The following is a 16,539-nucleotide window of genomic DNA, read 5'->3' as shown; positions in this document are numbered from 1 at the left end:
AAAGGCGCAAAGCTACAGAGAAACCCTGTCTCGAAAACCAAAACCAAAACAAACAAACACACACACACACACACACACACACACACACACACACACACACACACACACACACACACACAAAAGCTTATTTTGGCTTACTAGTTTAGAAGGAGAAGAGTCTATCCTGGTGCGGCATGTATGTAATTCCAGTACTTGGGAGGCAGAGGCAGGCGGATCTGTGAGTTTGAGGCCAGCCTGGTCTACATAATGAGTTCCAGGATGGCCAGGGTTATTTAGAGAGGCCCTGTCTCAAACATAAGGGTCCATCTTGGTGGGAAGACATGGCAGCAGTTGGTGGACATGGTGGCAAAGCTGGAAGCTGAGGGGGTCACACCTCAACCATAAGCATGAAGCAGAGAAAGCAAACTGGAAGTGGGAGGAGGCTTTAAACTCAGTCCCTAGAGCCACATGAGTAGCCGACCCCCCCCCCCACACCTCTAACTGCCAGGTTCCGCCCACAGAATACTCTTATTGCCCTAATTGCTGGGCCCTGCCCCCCACCCTACAGAGTAAAAAGCCCAATCTCTGGACATGAAATCCCACCAACCTCCACCCTGGAAAGTCCCACCCCATTCTTAGAACCTCTGTAAGTCCTGTATCCTGGGTTCAGTTTGCTGCTGTTTCTCGCCCAGGCAGAGGCAGCCACCCTCCTGGTTTTTTCCCTCCCAATAAATCTTTTGTGTGAGATTTGTTGTGCAGTGTGACTTTGTGGCATTCCTTGGCTCCCAGCTGCCAGGATACTTTCCACCAGAGCTGCAATGCTTACACTGACCACAGTGATATGCTTCTTCCAGCAAACCTGCCCCTCCACTTGACCTCTCTAGACAGCACCAACTGGGGACAGAGCCTATGGGGGACATTTCTTATTCAAACCATCACAAAATCTCTTGCCACTAGGACTATGCCAAAATCAAACAAAGCAAAATCACAAAAAGGTGAGCTCTAAGTATTCAGAAGCAGAGACTAAAAGACTATTTAACACAAAAGAATAGAACCCTGTATTAGCAAAAGTTAGGACTCAATAATGAAATACATGGAGAAAAAAATATTTGGATAACTGACATATGATACTTATTGAAAATTCCTAGATGAAAACACCCAATAGATTAAGACACTGAATGAATTTTTAGCAGATTAAAATTAAGTAAAAATTTTTTCTCTCATGGCTAGTTCCTTTTCAAGCTAATCTTATCACATCAAAACTTTTCTCCCAATGCATTATGATTACATTCTTGTATCCTCCTTTTCAACATAGATGGCCATTCCTATACCTGTCATTCAGCACTAAGGAGACAGAGGGAGGAGGACTGAGACTTCGAGGCCAGACTGGGATGGCTATGAGGGAGACCTTGCCTTAAAAACAATACAAAAACTTTGGAAAACAAGCAGGTCATGGGAGTATATACCTGTATATACCTATAATATCAGCACTTGAGAGGCAAAGGCAGGTCAATCTCCATGACTTCTGGGTCAGCATGATTAGTTACTTTGCTGTTGCTGTAACTACACCATGATACAACACCAAGGCCAAAAGCAACTTAGTAGAAAGAATTTAGGCAAGCTCTAGGCCAGCCAGGGCTAAGTAGTAAGACTCTTTAAAAAAAAATGAAACAGGGGTTGGGGATTTAGCTCAGTGGTAAAGTGCTTGCCTAGCAAGCACAAGGCCCTGGGTTCAATCCTCAGCTCCAAGAAAGAAAGAAAGAAAGAAAGAAAGAAACAATGTATCATAAAACAATCCAAGAAAGCCAGAATTAAATTTTATTTCACACTGATAGAAACTGAGAAATATGACATTTTCTCACATTACAGCATAAGAATTCAACGGAATATTTCTTACCACAAATAAAATTTTACTGATGGTATAAATGAAGTAAGTTTATGTTCTTCAAAGTAAAGCAAAATAGTAAATGATTGTTTGAAATTGTTTTAAACCTAGACATAAGCATATGGCTTCATTATTAACATCCTAGCTAGTCCATAGCAAATGATTTCCATATCAGTTAGCACCTGTTTATAATGATGCTTCTTAGCACGGTCGTGGTCAGTTGGAAACACCAGGAAAACAACAATTCATAAATGACCATAATTTTTTGCAACATATTCAACTGTGTTGTAAATACACTATATATATAATTAGATATATATAGGTTCTATTCAGTCTTTATTACCCATAAATTAGTTTAAATAATTTTCACCAATATTCTGGACATGTTGATTTAAAATCAAATGATTGCTATTTTAATGTTTGTACAGGAGACTAATTATCAAAAACTCCTTTACCGGTGAAGACGAAAATTTCAAATTAGTTTGTTACCAGATAAAAATAAAAGTTTCTGATTGCTCATCTTGAACAATATTTGGTTTCAATCATAACATATGTACAGAAAATGTAAACTTAAACTCTGCTATAAGATGTAACTGATTTAGAAATTAGACTGCAACACTGGTCTTAAATATTTATTTCTGAACATGCCAAGATATTATTTACTCTTTTAAGTTTTTTACAGAAAAATAAAACCACAGAATTATTATCAGTACTGAAGATGCCGATAACTCTACAGTCTAAGGTTGGACTACAGTGCAGTTATTTGAAATACATAAGCTTAAGTAATGTTTGGTTTCTTTTTACATTACCTAGATTTGGAATACTGTATGTTTGTGATTCAAAATGTCAAATTATAGTATATATATTGACAGTTTTTTTTTTAATGGCAGAGAGGCAATATTGGTCTTCTATGAAAAAAATCAAGAAAGAAAGAAACTTTTTTGTTTCTTGAGAGGGGAAAAATTAAGTAGAAGGAAAAGAACAGCCTGGTCCCCCAATAAAAGGACCATTAATTGAAGAGAGCAGTATTACTTTTCTGACACTTAAAAAGCATTATCCTAGTATCAGGGATAATGTAATACTATCTAGTCCTTATGTATTACAGTCATGTATATATGATTACACATATAAAAATAGACACTGCATGGTGACTAAACAATTGAGTAAAACCATAGTCTAACTCACAGCATTAACGAGTCACTTACAGATTATCCTAAAAGCTTGTTTAGACCTAACAAATTTTCAGTGAGCATACTAGTGATTTTCAAATGATGTAATAAAATTCTGGGTGTGGTATTTTATTTTGCTGAATTAATTTGAGAAAAAGAAGCTAGCTGCTTCTTTTCACCTACTTTAATACTAGTATATTCTGGATTGTATAATACAGATATGTATAGAAACTTAAAAGGATCACACATTTCCCATGAGGGAGACACCATTTAGTCTGTATCATTGGTATGTATTTGCAAAACATTTTAATACTGCAAACATTAGAAGTTTTACAATCAGGCATGGGAAAGGGTTTATACTCTACTACAGTGATGCTGGTGAACGTCTACACAAGGCCTCTTAGTGACGTCAATCAATTGGAGGTAGGAGTTTATCAATGAACTGCTTGACATCCATCATTTCCTATTTGGAAAAAAAAATGATTTAATAAATAGCTACATAAGTCAAAAATTACAATTACAAGAATGCTAGTAATAAAATCCATGTAGGTGAGATGTTTTACTATTATAGTAGAAGGGCGTGTAAGAAAAATGAGGCTCCCAACAGAAATTTTGTAAAATCTCTTAGGATTATTACTATACACTGAAATATATGCTCCCATACTATCTAATTCCATGAAGTCTGTATTTTCTGACACTCAAATAAAACACTGGGGAGTCAGGAAGTTCAGAATGACAATAACCTATACAGAGAAGTTTAATAATGTCTACTTACTAACAACTGAACATCAGTGAATTTCCTCATTAGAATGAAATGATACATAGCTGATCTCTTTTTGTGTGTGCCGTTCATAAAGAATGGCATACAGCTACTCGTTTGAAAGAATGTATGTATGTCAGACAGTCCTTGGGAAAAAAAGAAGGTAAATTTCTCCTGGAAGCCTCTAGGTCTGAACCCATCTCCTCCTTTCCTCAAGCTCCTGGTCCTCATTGGTCAACAATCTAGCTATGCAGTGAACTTCCAACCTTATATATGCATCACTGAGAAGAGCTACGGCATGAGAGAGATTATTTTACAACACTCTAAAGCCCTATCTCACAGTTTCCTGTAATATTCCACCCCCATCATCCTCTCATTCATGCTGATCAGCCCAAAGTTTTCAAATGCCAGCACAAGAACTCATTTATGTGTATGATTCTCAAGATGCTTAGGGTCTTCAGCCACCCCTGAGTCTTGAGGGTTTAGTGACTCCCTACTCTTCTGGATTCAACAGCTCCTTTCAGGGTGTGTGGGGTGGAGGCTCTCTAGAATCCTAGGCACGTTGGTCTTTCTGTGTACATCATATTATTTATTACCCACTTCCTTTGTGCCTAAAGCAAATGATTTAACTTTGCTTAATGGTTGTACAATAGTGTTAGCTTGGACTACACCCCAGCGACTGGCTAATCAAATTTTATTCTAGGCCATTACAAGAATCCCACACCCATCCAGGTCTTTCTCTTCTAAGTAACTATATCTCCTACTTCATCAAGAGGACAAAGAGCATGTAATATAAGTTCCCAAAAACCCTGATCCCTCTTGACTTCTTCTATTAATACTCACCCAATCTTGTTCTCCTCTTTTGAGGTAGCACAATCCAGCTATGGTCCCAGATGATCATATGATTTAAGTTATCCCCTCATCAAATATCTTTATCACCTTCTACTCATAGTCTTTCTGCCATTTCATTAAAGAAGACTCTCATTTATTGTAACTTAAATATTACTGAATAAAAAGGTGTATTTATAAATTGGCCTTTGGATTATATACAAATATATATATTATATGCTCATTTTTAAAATGTAATTGAGTAAGCTATCATTGAAAATTGTGTTAAATTGATTCAATTATGAATTCATTTTAAATTACCAACATCCAAGTGTTATTTGTCTTGAAAATATAACATGGGAAATATTAAAGTCGTGACTATAATCATTGCTTCCAGACACCTACCTGCTGACATGAACTGTGCATCATACCTTCATAGATTTTGAAGGTTACATTGGATGGATTTATCAGTGTTTTTAGTTTTTCAACCGTAAGAGAACCAAACATTAGGGGAACTAAAGGATCACAATCTCCATGGCACTGGAGAACAGAAATATCTCTATTAGTGCTATTGATAGGACCCTGTAAAACAAATATAAAAGGAATGTTATTCATCAAATATGTAAAACACCATGCCAGACTCCTAAAAACTATAGATATACATGCATATGCTATTATTTATAATTCAGTCACATATTTTGGTCAAGTAAACTCTCTATCCTTATGTTCCCCCAACATCTTTAATTTAAACTTCTATGGGATACATGATTATTTTGCCACATATTGTAATACATGTTTCCAATGAATCAGTTTCTTTAAGCCAATTACATTTTAATTCATCTTTCATTTTCAGTATGTTGATATGAGAGGTAATCAATAACTATTAGGGCACATTAGGTAAGTCATGTTCTCCTCAACTTTATGACCAAATTAAATAAGAGAGTTAGCAATCTATTATGTATAGTACACTGAAAAGTTACTACATGACTAAAAGACTGAACTCTATCTAGAATAGAAAATGAATTTGGAGTGTGGCAAATTGGTATACCTGCAACCCCAGCACTTGGGAGGCTGGGGTAAGAGGATCACGGATTTAAGGTCAGCCTCATCAATATACCAGCTCAAGAGAAAACATCATAGTAACTTGAACACAGCAGTAACGGACTTGACTAGCATGTTCAAGGTCTGAGATTAATCTGCGGCACCAAAACCAAGAAGTAAAATAAAGAATCTAAAAATAATCTCCACATCTCTGATGGTACATAGCATATTACACCACTGTTAAAATAATTTACAATTTTATAGTAAAATTCTGCAAATGACTAAACATTTAAAATTTGAGTTAAAATGTGTATGTGAATATGTATCTTAAAATGTACCAAATAATTAAATGTAAGACAGGACAGTAAGCTGCTTCTTCTATCTATATAAACCACAAGAAGAATATACAGATCAAGTGTAGTAATACACCACAAATGTCTAAAGAAATACTTTAAAAATAAGATAACTGGTGTAAGCCATTAACTTTGGGTAGTAGAGATGTTTCAGTGTATGTTCACCAACTGAAGCAAAGGTACCACTGTAGTGTGGGATATCTACCATAGGGGAGGCTGTGTGTGCAGCAGAAAGGAGGAATAAGAGAACTCTTTATTTCCCACTCAAAATTTCTATCAACCTAAATTTTCTAAAAAAGATAAAAAGTTCATTAATTAGAAGAAAAGACGACTTGCTTCTAAATATTTTCTGCTATGTCCTAGCTCTGTAATCTTGTTTATTCGAACCATGCAAGCTACCTGTGGAAACGAACCCCGAAGTGGAAGCCAGCAACTGAGCGCAGTGACACCGGCCAGTTTCTGCTGCGTGGTAAGAGCAGTGTATAAAGATAAAGCGCCTCCCTGGAACAGAAGCAGGGAGTTAACTGGAGCACAGTTCTGCCAAAAGCTTGTGAGAGAATTCCTATTAGTAATGTCCATAAGAAAATATACTCTGTTAAATCAAACCAGGTAAGCTGGGTGTGGGGTGCACTTGGGAAACAAGAGGCAGGTGGATCTCTGTGAGTTTGAGGCCAGCCTGGTTTCCAGTTTCAGGATAGCCAGGGCTACACAGAGAAACCTTGTCTTGAAAAACCAAAGGGGAAAAAATCAAATCAGGTAAAGAATGAAACTATATACTCATAGTGGATAGATTTCTACCTTCAAGAAAACACACCAATATAAGATCTCCACTTAGAGCATAGCATGGCTTAAGAACAGTCTGAATTTACAGTTCTCTCATTTTCCTATCTGAAAAGTCTTAGATATAAACTCCAAATGAGATTTAGGCTATTTTTCCAAAACAGAAATTTAAGGTAATACAGATGGAATACCAGATACCTTTAGAGATTTGCCCACCTAGCTCACAACATGCCATGTGTTGGAAACTATAATTCTGTCAGCCATCTAGATGCCACACCCTGACCAGGCCTGTACCACATGGGGACATGAGAGACTTACTTTTTTTTTTTTGGTTTTTCAAAATAGGGTTTCTCTGTGCAGTTTTGGAGCCTGACCTGGATCTCACTCTGTAGACCAGGCTGGCCTCAAACTCACAGAGATCCGCCTGCCTCTGCCTCCCAAGTGCTGAGATTAAAGGTGTACGCCATGACTGCCCGGCCTGAGAGACTTTCTGATCCCAGGCAGTGATGCTCTTTCCCTCAGGACTGTGGGGTTGGAATTCAGTTACTGTCAAGGCCATATCCATATGGTTAGAAACGCAACACGTAAACCAAAGAGCTGTAAAAGCTAACATGGCTAATGGTCGGTGGAAAGGCAAATAAACAGATAAGCAGGGAAAGAAACGATGATGGAGAGAAAGTCCCGATGGCTTGCCTAGTACTAACTGTTTTCTAGGGTGTAGTTTTATTTTCAGTTTCCTCGATATAATGATGCTACACACTTACAAGTGTCTTCTTGCTTAAAAGGATCTGGAATAGGTTTCCTCAGGTGTATGGTGTTAGTGTGGAGATCAGAGGTTGAAGTCAGGTATCTCCCACAATCGTTTTCCACCTTATTTTTTGAGGCATGATCTCTGACTTCTGAATAAACCTGGACTTACTCAAGGCTGGGGGGCCAGGTAGCTCAGGGAATCTGTGTGTTGCCACTTCCCTAGCACCAGGGTTATGGATGTTTGCCATCACACTCAGCTTTTTACATAGGGTCCCGGGATCCAATCTCAGCACCTTATGGCTCTGTGTAAGTGCCCCACTGCCCCAGCCCTAGGAGTTAGTCTCTGTAGGCTGTGATCAGTACCAAATGACAACAGCTGTGTGCACACTAGACTTCAATCTTTGGCCCTTATGCTTGTGTGGGTGTTCGTGTTTTGTATTATCTGGACAAAGGCCATATATCAATAACAGCTTTTTATTTAAAGTTACTTTGTTCTTTTGTTTTTCCAGTTTCTCTGTGTAGCCCCGGCTGTCCTGGAACTTGTTCTATAGACTAGGCTGGCCGTGAACTCAGACTTGTTCTGTAGACTAGGCTGGCCATGAACTCAGAGATCATGCCTCCCAAGTGCTGAGATTAAAGGCGTGCATTGCTGTTTTGTCTGTCTGTCTGTCTGTCTGTGGGAGGGTGTCAGATCCCCTGGAGCTAGAGTTGCAGACAGGTGTGAGCTGCCATTGAACCTGGGTCCTCTGGAAGACTAAGTGCTCTTAACCATTGTGCAGGTCCCATCAATATTACCTTTTTAATGTATTGTATTAACCACATTACCGTATATACAACATTCCATTGAGTGTATTGTCTCAACTGATTCCAGAATTCTGACATTTCTCATAGTTATTGACTGAGGAGATTAGAAGCTAGAGCATTCTGGGAACAGGTTACTTAGAAACTGGTGAGTAAAAATGTAAGTTCAAAGTAGGGATATAACTTAGTGATAAAGAGCTTCTTGTTCAGCTTGTGCTAGGACCTAGGGCAGTCACTAGCACTACAAAACAAACCAAGAAGGATGTAAGGTCAACACACATTATCAGGCTGAAGAAAGTAACCCAAGTAATACCGTACTTATATCTTAGAAACCTAGGCACTTACACCTGTCCCCTTACAGTCCTGTTTCACTAAAAAAAGCCTAACTAGCACATTGCGGTTACTTTAAGAGACTATATTCTACCGGGCCAGTGGTGGTGCATGCCTTTGATTCCAGCCTTCAGGAGGCAGAGGCAGATGGATCTTTATGAGTTAGAGGCCAGCCTGGCCTACAAAGCAAGTTCCAGGACAACCATGCCTATGTAGAGAAACCTGTTTCGAAAAACAAAACAAAACAAAAAAAAGTCTAGGTTCCAAGCAATCTCTCTCTCTTTCCTCTCTCTCTCTCTCTCTCTTTCCTCTCTCCTCTCCTCCCCTCCCCTCCCCTCCCCTCCCCTTCTCTCTCTCTCCCCTCTCCCCTCCCCCCCCCCCCCTCTCTCTCTCTCTGTGTGTGTGTGTGTGGTTTTTCAAGACAGGGTTTGTCTGCCTTTTGATTGTCCTAAAACTCACTTTGTAGACTAGGCAGGCCTCAAACTCACAGAGATCCACCAGCCTCTGCCTCCTTGAGTGCTGGGATTAAAGGTGTGCACCACCACACCATGCCATTTGAAGGCAATCTAAAAGAAAAATGTGACTGGGGTAAGAAACTATAGAATAAGTAAGTAAATGAAAATGCATGAGGCACAAATTTTGTCCAGTCCAATTCAACTTTAACTCAGCACCTATATCATCTAAGATTCTGTAACAAGTCCAAACAAGAGACTCTTCCAAAGAAACATAATTGAAGGTATGGACTTATAGATCAATATGCTGATGATATGGACACACCATTCACTTACCTGAGAAAATCCTCCCAAAATAATTCTGTTAGAGGGAATGCCATTCTTTACCTCTTGATCTATCAAAGCTTTTACTAAAAACAAGAAAAATATAAATATTTTCAAAGTTAAGTCCACTGAGATAACTAAAAATCCGAGAAAAATAACAGAAGCAGAGTCTATTAAAGACAGAAGTGAATGACACCTTGAAGCATTCTACTTTAAAACACAAAGTGGCATGTAGTTTCATGATGTGACTCCTCGGGCTCTCCAGGGGTGGCTGAGCTTCACACTTCTATAACTTCCACCAAAGATAGTCTAACTCCAACACATACAGCTCTTTCTGTGCAGTTCTTAAAAACTACGTGTCTCAGGAAGTTAATCTGTTTTCACTCACAAAACAATACTTATAAAGGAGAATGGAATACCAACTTCACAGAACTGTTAAATGAGACAGTTTATAAGAAATGACTAGCTGGTAAGAAGCTAAGTGATGAGTCAGCGGAATCTATTATTACTTCACTAACATTAGCCATCCGTATGTCTTTTACTGTTAGTTACCTTTACGTCACTGTCATTACTTCAAGTTTCTTTAATACCTATATACAACTATCAAACACAGTACTCTTTTCTCCACTGCCTATCTGTTCTTGTTTTGAGACAGGGTTTGCTGTGCAATCCAGGCTGGCTATATCTCACAGCAATCCTCTTGCCTCAGCTTCCCAAGAGTTGCGATTATATATGGGCATCACAATACTCAGCTTTGCTTATGTCAATCAAAACAAAATCCCTGTCTGACAGAGCTCAAATTTGATAAATGACACTACTGACTACAGATAAGAGAGTGCATGTAGGTGGCAAAGGAAAGTAATGAGAATGGAGACAGTGTGCTTGTCTGGTATTTGTGAGGCCCTTGGCTAGTCCCCAATATGACAAAGGGAGGGAGGAACAGGACGGCAGGAAGTAAGGGAAAGGGACAAAAGGATTGGCTCTTAAAAACACATAACTATATCACATTTAATCAAAATTTAACTATTCAATCTACTAAAAACAATATTTAGTAAAAATTTAATGACTGAATCTACTAGAAACATTTATGAATGTGTTTGCCTTTACAAACACTTTTGGTACTCACCATTTTCTGCTGCCTGTTTAATTCCAGATTCATCCTCCTGAGAATCTGGTGAAAGTCCAATAATATCAAACCTGGAAAATAAGACCAAGAGAAAAGAACTGTTAGATTCTAAAAGCTCATACCTGGAAAATACGTTTACTAACTTCAAGTTAGTCTGTAGAGAAATGGACACTCACTAACTCTTCTTTCTGGATGTGCAGGGCATAAGAGGCATCTTGAGAGGGCTGCAAGGGAAATGACCTAAACATCAACTAGCCAACCAGGAAGGCAAGGAGTTAGCAGATCAAAGATGCTGTGGCGTAATCTGTGTGCATGTCTCATGAATCAAATGTTGGATTAATGATCCCAACAAACACCAAGCAGCAGGATAGATTTCTCTTTATTATTCACTCTTGTTTTTCTACCTTTTGTATAGCTTGTTAAGTTAACTCACAGTTATTAAGCATGAATACCAGAATAAAGGTTAAGTTTAAACTCTTAACAATAATGGAGAGGGTGCCTGAACTGGCCTTCCCCTGTAATCAGATTAGTGACTACCCTAATTGTCATCATAGAGCATTCATCCAGTGACTGGTGGAAGCAGATCCATGGCTAGGCACTGGGCTGAGCACATTGGGTTCAGTTGATGAAAGGAAGGAGGGACTGTATGGGGGGGAGGGGCGGGGGGGGAGGGTCAAGATCATGGAGGGGAAACCCACAGAGACAGCTGACCTGAGCTAGTGGGAGCTCATGGACTCTGGACTGACAGCTGGAAAACCTGCAGGAGACCAAACTAGGCCCTCTGAATGTGAGTGACAGTTGTGTGGCTTGGTCTGTCTGTGGGGCCCCTGGCAGTGGGACCCAAGATTTATCCCTGGTTTTTGAACTGGCTTTATGGAGCCCATTCCCTATGGAGAGATACATTGCTCAGCTTGATGTAGGGGGGAGGGGCTTGGGCATGCCTCTACCAGGCTTTGTTGACTCACCATGAAAGGCGTTACAGTCTCTGAGGAGTGGATGGGGGTTGGGGTAGGGGGAAGATGGGGAAGGAGTGGGAGGAAAGGAGAGAGGGGGAACTGTGGTTGGTATGTAACATGCAAAAAAAGTTTAAATAAAAAAAAAAAAAGAAAAACCAGTTAGGCTTAAATGTTCCCGTGCAATTAAAAAATGTCTAAAAAAACAAAAACAAAAAAAATAGGGGTGTACACAGGAGCTCTTCTGAAAAGATTAAGAGGTTTTGTTTTTAGTTTGTTTTTTTGAGAAAGTTTCTCCATGTAGCCCTGGCTGTTCTAGAACTCACACTGTAGACCATACTGGCCTTGAACTCACAGAGATCCACTTGTCTCTGCCTCCCCTCTGCCTCCCCAATGCTGGGACTAAAAGTGTGTATGCCAGCACTGCTCAATGACTAAAAGGTTCTTAATGAGAAAGCCAACTCTTACTTACCAGGAAGGCATAGCCATATTCATATTTAATGTAACAGGCATAATGGGCCTATGTGGGAAAGAAAGAAACCGCACATCAGGATAACAGAGCCAAGTATAACAGCATGGCTTTAACATGGGGTGCATTTCACATCTCTGTTCCCTTTGTCCCACAACTGTTTTCTGAAGACAGAACAGCTGTTGCAGAGGACTAAGTTGGCTCAGGACTAAACTTGGCTCATAACAAGTACTTTTTGTCTCAGTGGCCTTACTTAATAACTGTAACTTATAGGGACTGAGACAACTGGAAATATATACACAATAAGACTCTGGTAAGAGCAATTTATTGCTAGCTACTGTACCATTAATCTCCATATGCTTGTATTACATTGTTTATTTCCTAGTTATATACTTGCTTGATTAAGAAACCTAGAAATAAATATAAGTTCTACCTTAGTGTTCTTATGTCCAACTCAAATCTGGAATGAAAAATAGGCTGAGCAACCAAAAAAGTCTGGTACAAGAGGAAAGAAACATGACTATACTCTTAAGTTACCAATTCCACCCTCCTCCTGATTCATACAACAAAACCAATTCAACATTTTAGGAAAACAAACGTCCCCAGATTAGGAAACATCTTTACAGCAATTCAACTTAGGGGCAAATATGGTGAAAATTCAAATAGTCAAGAATTCTGTCTCTTGCTTGGGCTGGCCACTAAAGCGTTCAGCTGTAGCCTACAGAGCTAAGTCAGACTCTCTGCTGCCAGACAAGGAAACCCTCGGACTTCACTGCCCTATCCTGTCCCCTCAGTTGTCTTGTCATTTCTGAGGCATAAGCGTTAACCTTCTGGTGTGGACCCAATGCTTTTAGCTTCCCCTTGGCTGTTCTAAGTAACCTTTCACCTCAAGCTTATTGATTTTCTGAGTTTGCTCAAAACTTGCTAGTTCCCTGATACCAGAAAACATTTTCAGAGCTAGGTACTGAGATCCTGTTTATGACAGTGTATCACATTGTCTTTAATTAATAAAACCTGGGTGTCTTCAATTGCATGAAGATTTCTCACAAATCTAGCCAGTAACCTGTTTATAGATAACACAAGGGTATCCTTGGAACTCTGCAGGTACTTATATATCTAAAAGAATTGTTGTGGTTTTAAGTTCATCTGACCTCTAGAAGAATATCTTAAATTTCAAAAAAGGGATTTTTTTTTCAATTTAACCAAGAGACTATTTTAGCTTTAAGGAGTGTTAGTAGTCTTTTTTTACCTAAGAGGGAAAAAATTGCATTCAAATATTTTCCTGGAAAAGCAAACCTATTACAATTTGTTCTAGATTCTGAAGAAAAAAACCTAAATATTAGAAATACTCACGCATGTGGACAGATGTATTTGATGTGGGAACTTCTGATACCTGCAAAGGCTTCTGCCCATCCGTGCCTGGTAGAAAAATTATTAAAACCATGCTAGTAAATACTGTTTTAAATTCTAGTAAACTGATACAGAACTGATATTTAATGCTTCTATGAGGTCAAAGGTTAGCTCCTTAGAGTACTGTATGAGTGAGGAGATTGTGTTACTGAGCACCACTGCTGACCTGGGAGCAATGGCCATTCTCTAACATTTGCCTCCATAGAGAAGGATGCTCTCGTGAGTTCTGACTGTCAACAGACACTGTTGTTAGATGATACGATTTGATACATTAAAAAACTTCAAAAAACTCCAGGAAAGTAGCTGTATACAAAACCAACACTAAAATCCACAGGCTTCCGATATACAAATGACATATTGAAAAGGAAATCAGAAACAGTACCTTTCACAACTGCCTCAATTATATATATTCTGAATATATATTCTAAAAACTATGTGTTCAAAATATAGTTATTCTAAGATACACACACACACACACACACACAGACACACACACACACATCTTTTAATGAACAAATGAAAGACCTGTATAATAAAAACTTTAAGACACTAAACAAAGAAATGAAGAAGACAACAGAAGATGGAATAACTGCCCACACTCATGAGTTGGTAGGATTAACACTGTGAAAATGGCCATCCTACTAAAAGGAATCTACAGATTAAATGAAATCCCCATCAAAATTCCAACAATTCTTCATAGAAGTTGAAAATAATAATCTCAAAACTCATAAGGAAATAAAAATGACCAACGACAGTTAAAACAATCTAAGCGATAAAAACACTGCTGGAAGGATCCCCCATCCTTGACTTCAAGTGATACTACAGAGCTATAGTAATAACAACAGCATGGCATTGGCATAAAAACAAAACACATTGACAAATGGAATATAATAGAAGACTCAGATAAAAGCATACACTCCTATAGCCACCTGATTCTTGATAAAGAGGCTAAAAAATACACATTGGAGAAAAGACATTATCTCCAACAAATGGTGCTGATCACACTGGCCAGCTACATACAGAAGAATGAAACCGAGCCTCATCAATCACTCTACAGAAAATTCAACTCCAAGTGGATCAAGGACATTAACTGTCAGACACTAGTACTGACCTATCCAAGGGTTCTTGGAGGGGAGGAGTGAGGAATGAAGAATTAGATAGAAATATAAGCCTAGATGACGAGAAAGACAGAGATACAGGATAGCTTTGGGAGGGTCCTGGGTCAATATCCAGCAACCCCTAGTTTAATCATGATGGGCTTTTTATACATCAGCAAGGGGAGGAGCAAAAGACCCCCCCCATTCCAAGGTCAAGGTATACATTATCAACAAGTGTAGACCCTTCAAAACATCTGGTAACCATGCCCTTGGCCAAATCATCCGATTATGCAGCCCTGCTGGGCAAAGCAAGCTCAGACTTTCTGACCTTGAGTAAGGCCTTACTAGGAAGCCTCTGTGAGCCCCCATAATTAACAATTAACATAAGACATAATACCTTAAACTGATAGAAAAGAGAAAGTATGGAATACACTCAATCTCATTGACACAGTAAAGGACTTTCTGAATAGGACACAGGCATTAAGACTAACAATAAATGGGACCTCAGGAAACTTAGTTTCTGTACAGCTAAGGACACAATCATTTAAGCAAAGAGGTAGCCTACAGAATAGGAAAAAAATCTTTACCAATCACATAGTAACTAGAATATAAGAGAACTAAAACAAAACTCCAAAGTACTGGAACGTCAAAAAAATAACCTAATTTAAAGAACTAACACATAGTTATAAAAAGATTAAATAAATACTAGTGGCTGAGAAACATTTCAAGAAATGTACAACATCCTGAATCATCAGAAAATACAAATTATTTTCAGATTTCATCTTAGCCCAATTCAAAATGTTCACAATTAATAAAAACAAATGGCAGTACATGTTGGTGAGGCTGTGGGGGAAAGGGGAACACTTATTCATTGTGTGAGTGCAAACTTGTACAGTCACTATGAAACTCTGGAGGTTCCTCAAGAAGCTGGGAATCAACTTCCCTCAAGACCCAGCTACACCACTCTTGGGCATATACACAAAGGATTCTACATCCTACTACAGAAACACTTGCTCATCCATGTTCTCTGCAGCTCTATTCATAATAGCCAGAAATGGAAAACAATTGGATGTCCATCAACAAATGAATGTAAAATGAAAATGTGGTATATTTATACAATGGTACATTACACAATTCAGCAGATAAGAAAAATTATATCATAGAATTTTCAGGTAAATGGATGGAGCTGAAACAATCATCCTGCACTGTTTTTAACTAAATCTCTATCATTCTATTTTACCATTAAAGACAACGGGGTGAAAATCTGCTAGTTCAGAGGTAGAGAAAACACCCAGCTGACCTTCCTCCTCTGCCAACGTCCCAGAAATACAGCTTTCTCCTAAACTGTCTCAAACAAAACTCCTCAAACTGAATGTCCCTCCCTTCTACTTCCTGTGCATCTATCAGTCCTCCTGACTCCCTCTTACTCTGTTTTACTTCTGCCAACTGGTTGCTCTGCCTCTTAACCTATGGTTGACTTTAATTTAACCCTGTTTACAATATTCAAACAGAAAGCTCTTGAATTAAAGGTGCATGCTAGGGCTGAGGGACACCACAACTAGAAACAGGATTTTCCCTTTACAAACCCTTCATTCTGGGGGCTCAGGCCGTCCTCCTCCTCTCACTGTGTTGGAGTGCTGGAACATGGACCAAGCCTGGGCTTGTAATCAATAAAACCCCTTTGTGTTTGCATCAGACATCGGCTCTGTGGTGGTCATGCTTAGAACCCTCGTGGTTTTTGCAGACCCTGCCCTAGGGGGAGGACCAGCGAGGGGTACCTGGAGATGGAGAGGAGAAGCTCCTGATCCTGGTGGGGTTGCCCTTCCCCTAAGAGCTGTCGGTCCTCCGATCGAGATGAAAATCAGCCTTTTCACTACTGGCCCTTTGCAACCAGTGACCTATACAACTGGAAATCTCAGAATGCCCCTTTTTCTGAGAACCCCCAAGACCTGATTAACCTTCTTGATACTGTCCTCTTTATATACCATCCCACTTGGGATGATTGCAACAGCTTTTACAGGTGCTGTTTATC

The 16,539-nt window shown here is 39.1% G+C and overlaps 1 protein-coding gene across 7 annotated transcripts in view; it reads right to left on the bottom strand.

Annotated features, from left to right (window-relative positions):
• Positions 1–3,302: 3,302 nt before the first annotated feature.
• Positions 3,303–16,539, bottom strand: part of LOC102927784 (lysophospholipase 1) — a 31,744-nt gene continuing 18,507 nt past the window's right edge. For 4 of the 7 annotated variants that reach the window (XM_076563976.1, XM_076563979.1, XM_076563978.1 and 1 more), the window contains 7 exons: positions 13,354–13,419; positions 12,004–12,051; positions 10,579–10,649; positions 9,465–9,538; positions 6,415–6,516; positions 5,027–5,203; positions 3,303–3,496 (listed from right to left, as the gene is read on the bottom strand). In XM_076563976.1, coding sequence (XP_076420091.1) covers positions 3,443–3,496; positions 5,027–5,203; positions 6,415–6,516; positions 9,465–9,538; positions 10,579–10,649; positions 12,004–12,051; positions 13,354–13,419 — 592 coding nt within the window. In that variant the 3' untranslated portion in view covers positions 3,303–3,442. Of the gene's footprint in view, positions 3,497–5,026; positions 5,204–6,414; positions 6,517–9,464; positions 9,539–10,578; positions 10,650–12,003; positions 12,052–13,353; positions 13,503–16,539 lie in introns of all 7 variants that reach the window. The other 3 variants (XM_076563981.1, XM_076563982.1, XM_076563977.1) reach the window with 2 other exon arrangements.

Source organism: Peromyscus maniculatus, chromosome 2, assembly GCF_049852395.1.
Source record: "Peromyscus maniculatus bairdii isolate BWxNUB_F1_BW_parent chromosome 2, HU_Pman_BW_mat_3.1, whole genome shotgun sequence".
NCBI lineage: Eukaryota > Metazoa > Chordata > Mammalia > Rodentia > Cricetidae > Peromyscus > Peromyscus maniculatus.
Note: the sequence above shows the minus strand (reverse complement) of the source record. Positions and strands in the feature narration are given on the sequence as shown.